Source organism: Mus caroli, unplaced genomic scaffold, assembly GCF_978045245.1.
Source record: "Mus caroli unplaced genomic scaffold, Mus_caroli_1 scaffold_5, whole genome shotgun sequence".
Taxonomy (NCBI): Eukaryota; Metazoa; Chordata; class Mammalia; order Rodentia; family Muridae; genus Mus; species Mus caroli.
Window position 1 is genome coordinate 118320554 of NW_028227260.1, and position 6459 is coordinate 118327012.

The 6459-nt window shown below is 41.2% G+C and overlaps 1 protein-coding gene across 1 annotated transcript; it reads left to right on the plus strand.

Annotated features, from left to right (window-relative positions):
- Positions 1–761: 761 nt before the first annotated feature.
- On the plus strand, positions 762–1274 carry LOC115030091 (protein VCF1-like). The gene has a single exon (XM_029473439.2). It carries the CDS (start codon positions 879–881, stop codon positions 1218–1220), a length of 342 nt encoding a protein of 113 aa, XP_029329299.2. The 5' UTR covers positions 762–878; the 3' UTR covers positions 1221–1274.
- The last annotated feature ends 5185 nt before the right edge of the window (positions 1275–6459 follow it).

Genomic DNA, 6459 nt, shown 5'->3' on the forward strand with positions numbered 1-6459 from the left:
TGGATACATAGGATTTTAAATGTAATAGAATCCTCTTGAAATAATAGGTGTTTATAAAGTGGTTATTTAAAAGACATTAGCATATACAGATATTTAAATGGACCTTGACTTTGTTAGAATTTAGTTTCCAGAGTAGTCAAGACCCTGACAAAATCAGCAGAAAATACAATTATCTTGATAAAACACATCTTGTCCCATATGCTCATGGTTTTCCAAATGTTATTTATTACACAAAAGTATTTTAATTTCTTTTAAAATATTACATTTTTTATTGTTGTTTTGAGATTTTCATACATGTATGCAATATATTTTGATCATATTTAACTCCCACTCTGCTTCCAACTCCTTTCACATGTATTCCACCACCGCATCCCCCAACTCTGCGTCTTGTGTTTCTTAAATTTTATGTGTATAAGTGTTTTGATCATATCTATGTCTGTGTACCACTTGCACTCCTGGTGACCTTGGCAGGGTTCAATAGAGGATCCCCTAGAACTGGAGTTCTGAGAGAGTTGTGAGCCACCATGTGGGAGCTGGGAATTGAATGTGCTCTTAGCTGCTGTGTCATCTCTCTATCCCATGTTTTTTTTTTTTTTTTTAACTAGCCCATCAAATATAATTTGTGATACCGACATATTCTGGGTGTGCAGCCATCCATTGAAGCATGGTAGACATCCTACTTTCCACACCCTTTAAGAAAACTAACCTGGGGGGCTGTCGGGAACAGGTTCTGGACATCACCAACCGCATCTCTTAGGCAACTACAGCATTGGAAGGAAAGTGCAGAAGATTCGAGCCAGACTGGCAACAACCTCCCCAGCATATGCGTGCAGACTCTGAACCAGCCAATCCTTACCTAAGAAGAGTTCATCATTCCAATGTGGAAAAGAAGACCAGATGATAATGAGGATGACAACTACCGTCCCCCTCGTTCAAAGAGGACTAAGAAGGACCAGGACATACAGGACCATCATGCTATAGAGTCGACAAGCAGTGATAATGAAAGGAACCAAGGCAGCATCAATAGCCCCAATCGTGAGAGAGTACCAGAAAGCAGCTTAAACCCGAGTACTGCTGAACTAGACTCCAATATCCCTGGGTTCTCCCAAGAGGAGGATTATGAAGTGTGCCAAGACCAAGATCCTTACTCACATATTAACAACAACTTGAAGGAGGCTCATTTCTACAGCCTCCAGCAGAGAGGACACTCTCCGACTTGATGGCCTAGGCATCCTCCTTTTTTGTATAAAAATCAATGGCATTCACGCAAAGCAGTCTTGGCTTTTGTTTGTATTTTCAGTAAGAGGTCAATGGGCATTGTATTCTTTTGTTGTGTTGCTTTACCACTGCTATCTGAAAGGGTCATTTATGACAGTTTGATATGTTTTCTGTCACGTCTGATGTCCTATTCATGTTAAAATAGCAGCATGAGGACTTCTCCTGAAACTGAATGGATTACATGTCCAATTCACATTAGTTTCCAAGTGGCTCATTAGGTTCTACATGTTAAATGTTGTTTTAAAATGTGATTTCCTTATTTTGAAAAATTAAGTGGCCTGGTAAAGTTTGTGTGGTTTTCCTTGAAATGTAAAAGAACAAATCATGGAGAAGCCAATTCCAAACCAGTAGTAATGAGCGTTGGTGAGGAGGGGAAATGTGGGTGGAATTTTCTCATTCTGATATGAATATGGGCTGATCCTCAGAAGGGAAACGTCTACAGAAATCCTTCCCTACCTATACTGGTGCAAAAGTCAGCCCATGTAGGCTGCGAACTTGAAGCCTGTGTCTGGTAATTGCATTCTTTTCATTCCAAGGGAGAAGCCTTCTTCCTTTTATGCTCCTGTGTGTGCTCTTAAGACTTGTGTCAAACACTTATAAATCAGTAAGAGAAGTGCATAGCAATGCTGTAGCTTAAATACAAAATTTGGATATTTACTGCTTCTGTGTTGTCTTACAGTTCCATCTATTATGTCTAATGTTGATAAAAACTAAGCTATTGCAAACAAACAAAAAAAAAAAAAAAGAAAACTAACCTGTCCCCCTTAGAAGCCATCAACTGTCAGTAGTACCTCAAGGGCAAAGGTTTGTTGCTCCCTCAGAACAATATTTTTTTTTAAGATTTTTAATTTATTTTTATTATATGTAAGTACACTGTAGCTGTCTTCAGACACCCCAGAAGAGGGAGTCAGATCTCATTACGGATGGTTGTGAGCTACCATGTGGTTGCTGGGATTTGAACTTCGGACCTTCGGAAGAGCAGTCAGGTGCTCTTACCCACTGAGCCATCTCACCAGCCCTCAGAACAATATTTTTAAGAAACTGCTCTGGACTGAAAGCGCTAGGCTCTAACTTATATCAGTGTGTTATATTTTGACTTTAGAAAATCCTTACAATAAATTTACATTCAACACACTTTTTACAAAAATTTGAACTTAGACAAAGTTATTTTGTTTTAAAGTACTTTATGTCATCTAAAGATTTTTTCTCATCAAAATAGCTTAAATGGATTCATGTTTTCTGCTTATAGACTTGCATGTCTATTAGATTTAATTATTAATCTTACTCATAACAGACTCCAGAAGAACACTGTAATCTGTTCCTTATATACTAACAATTTATAAGCATGTATCTATTGTAACCATAAACATGTTGTAAAAAAGAATTGGTTTCAAATTATATTTATGATGAAATGAAACAGATTACAATAACCTATCTGCATGGCTAAACTATATGGTCACATTGGCAAGTCACAACTGGGCAGTAGCAACTTGTTTTTTTTTTTTTTTCTTTCTATTAGATGTTTTCTTTATTTACATTTTAAATGTTATCCCCTTTCCTGGTTTCCCCTCCAAAACTCCCCTATTCCCTCCATCCCCCTGCTCACCAACCTACCTACTCTCCCCCTTCCTGGCCCTGACATTCCCCTATACTGGGGCATAGAGCCTTCACAGGACCAAGGGCCTCTCCTCCCATTGATGACTGACAAGGCTATCCTCTGCTACATATGTGGCTGGAGTTATGGGTCCCTTCATCTGTACTCTTTGGTTGGTGGTTTAATCCCTGGGAGCTCTGGGGGGGGTCTGGTTGGTTCATATTGTTCTTCCTCCTATGGGGCTGCAAACCCCTTCAGCTCCTTGTGTCCTTTCTCTAGTTCCTTCATTGGGGACCCTGTGCTCACTCCAATGGTTGGCTAAGAGCACCTACCTCTGTATTTGTCAGGCACTGGTGGAGTCCCTTAGGAGACAGCTATATCAGGCTCCTGTCAGCAAGCACTTGTTGGCATCCATAATAGTGTCTGGTTTTGGTGACTGTATATAGGATGGATCTCCAGGTGGGACAGTCTCTGGATGACCTTTCCTTCAGTTTTTGCTCCACACTTTGTCTCTGTAACTCCTCCCATGGGTATTTTGTTTCTCCTTCTAAGAAGGACCGAAGTATCCACACTTTGGTCTTCTTGCTTCTAGAGCTTCATGTGGTCAGTGAATTGTGTCTTGGGTATTCGAGTTTCTGGGCTAATATCCACTTATCAGTGAGTGAATACCATGTGTGTTCTTTTGTAATTGGGTTACCTCTCTCAGGATATTTTCTAGTTCCACCCATTTGCCTAAGAATTTCATAAATCTGTTGTTTTTAATAGCTGAGTAGTACTCCATTGTGTAAATGTACCACATTTTTTGTATCCATTCCTCTGTTGAGTGACATCTGTATTCTTTTCAGCTTCTGGCTATTATAAATAAGGCTGCTATAAATATAGTGGATGGAGCATGTGTCCTTATTACATATTGGAGCATCTTCTGGGTATATGCCCAGGAGTGGTATTGCTGAGTCCTCCTGTAAGTACTATGTCCAATTTTCTGAGGAGCCTCCAGACTGATTTCCAGAGTGGTTGTACAAGCTTGCAATCCCACCAACAATGGAGGAGTGTTCCTCTTTCTCCACATCCTCGCCAGCATCTGCTGTCACCTAGTTTTTGATCTTAGTCATTCTGACTGGTTGAGGTGGAATCTCAGGGTTAAGTTTTGATTTGCATTTCCCTGATGACTAAGGATGTTGAACATTTTTTTAGGTGCTTCTCAGCCATTCTGTATTCCTCAGTTGAGAATTCTGGGTGCCCTTGCATTTGGGCGATAGATGTTCAGAATTGAGAGTTCTTGCATCTGTGACTCCTGGTATCTTTCCTAGTTTTTCTATCTCCAGTGTTGTCTCCCTTTGTGATTTCTTTATTGTTTCTATTTCCATTTTTAGATCCTGGATGGTTTTGTTCAGTTCCTTCACCTGTTTGGTTGTGTTTCCCTGTAATTCTTTAAGGGATTTTTGTGTTTCCTCTTTAAAGTTTTCTACCTGTTTTCCTGTGTTCTCCTGTATTTGTTTAAGGGAGTTATTTATGTCCTTCTTAAATTCCTCTATCACCACCATGAGATGTCATTTTGAATCAGAGTCTTGCCTTTCTGGTGTGTTGGGGTAACCAGGGCTCTCACTGTGATGGGAGAACTGGGTTCTGATGATGCCAAGTAGTCTTGGTTTCTGTTGCTAATGCTCTTGTGCTTACCTTTCAATATCTGGTTATCTCTGGTGTTAGCTGGTTTTGCTGTCTCTGACTTTGGCTTGTCCCTCCTGCAAGCCCGTGTGTCAGTACTCCTGGGAGACCACTTCTCTCTGGGAGGAATTTAGGTATGGAGAGCTGTGGTACAGGGTCAGCTCTAGGATGCAGACAGAAACCAGAAGGATCCTGTCCCCAGCTGATCCCTGGTTCCTGTTTCTTGATGGCTTTGTGAGAGTCCCTCTTGGGCCAGGAATTTGAGGAGAAGTGGTGGTCTTATCTGTGCTCGCAGGTGTGTAGGCACTCCTGGAAGACCAGCTCTCTCCTGGAGGTATTTGTATATGTAGATCTGTGGCACAGGATCAGCTCAGGGTGCAGACAGACTGGAAGGCTCCTGTCTCAAGCTGCCTCTCGGTTCCTGGGTCCTGAGAGTTGGGGCGAATTCCTCTGAGCAGCAGTGGTGGTCCTACCTGCACTCACAGTCCTGTCTGCACTCCTGGGAAGCTCGCTCCCTCAAGGCGCTATTTGGGTATGGAGCCCAGTGGCAGAGGATTTGCTACAGGTGGAGATAGAAACCAGAAGGTCGCAACTTGATTTTAAAAGGAGCCATTTTTTCTTTAGCCCCAAGTCCTACAGTTACCTCCAAAATGCCTGATTTTAACTAGGCATGGCTAAGAATAGAACATAGATAGTCATTTGTTTTTCCAAAGAGGCTGCAGCAGAAGAGAGAAGAAAAATGAAAAGAAACAGGTGGTCAGGCAATAGCCTCTATACATTAATATTACCATTACAGGCTCAAAAGGCATCCTAAAAATGTTCACACTCATAAAGCTATACCCACACATGGACATTTTAAATTAGGCACACCAAGATTTGATAAGAGTAATGTGATCACCAGGCATTTAAAAAGGCAAAAAATAAAGTGGCCACAGCTTTGCTACTGAGTTATTTTCATGAAGTCTGGGAGATTAACTTTTGAATGACAAACTCTCATATAAAACAATCACATTAATCCAGATTGTTTTCTTAGATACAAAATACTAGTAAGTAAAATGAAAGAGAGTACCAAGATAGTATTCCCTGTGGTTACACAAATTTGGACACAGATTTATTAAACATGCTTATTCCTCTGCTATAATTTCTCTCTCTTTCAGCTACTTAGCAGCATAAATGTGCAGAATTGGAGTTTCCTGTTGTAGCAGCAGACATCTAAATAGTTCAACATCACTTTCGATTGGCTCAGAAGAGCTCCGCAAAGACAATGCATGTCAGACGAATGCCTGATTCTCAAATAGTTAAAGAGAAGTCCCGAGAAGGTAAAGCAAGAATAAGGTCCCCCGGGGTAGCAATAGTGAAGAACTCCCCACAGGTCAGACTTGAGGGGTTCAAGTCTGAGCACTTGTTTGTCTACATCACTGAGGAGTGGGAAATGGCAGATATTGACTGATTTAGAAAGGAAAGAGAGAGGCCCTAGAATTAAAGCAATCCTAGCAGCTGCATGGGGGCCATTCAGTCTTTCTATTTTGTTTGAAGCTGACCTGCTAAGAGTGGCTAATGCCTGCTCCTGTCTTGAAAGCCTTGCTTTGGTAGCTTCACCAGGCTAGCCTTGGACACCCACCCCAACATGCTGATTAAATAGACAAGAACTAGTGAGAAGCGGGGATAGGAGGTTGAGCCAATGTTCGCTGGGAATTTTCACTAGGTGCATCTTAACTAGGCATGGATAAGATGAGTACCTCAAAAAGTTCCACATACACGACTCCACTGACAGCAATTTAATCCCCACCCCCAGGTTTCTTTAAATTGTATCAAAGTGTACAGCATCAGGCATATGAAAGAGCTCTTGTGAACTCTTCTCCAAGTAGGTATCTAGTCTGAGCCATGCACATAGCTTTCTAGATTTCTAAGAATAGGAGTAA

Excerpts from the sequence above, each read along its gene's own strand:
- LOC115030091 (XM_029473439.2), top strand. The coding sequence starts at position 879 with ATGTGGAAAAGAAGACCAGATGATAATGAGGATGACAACTACCGTCCC.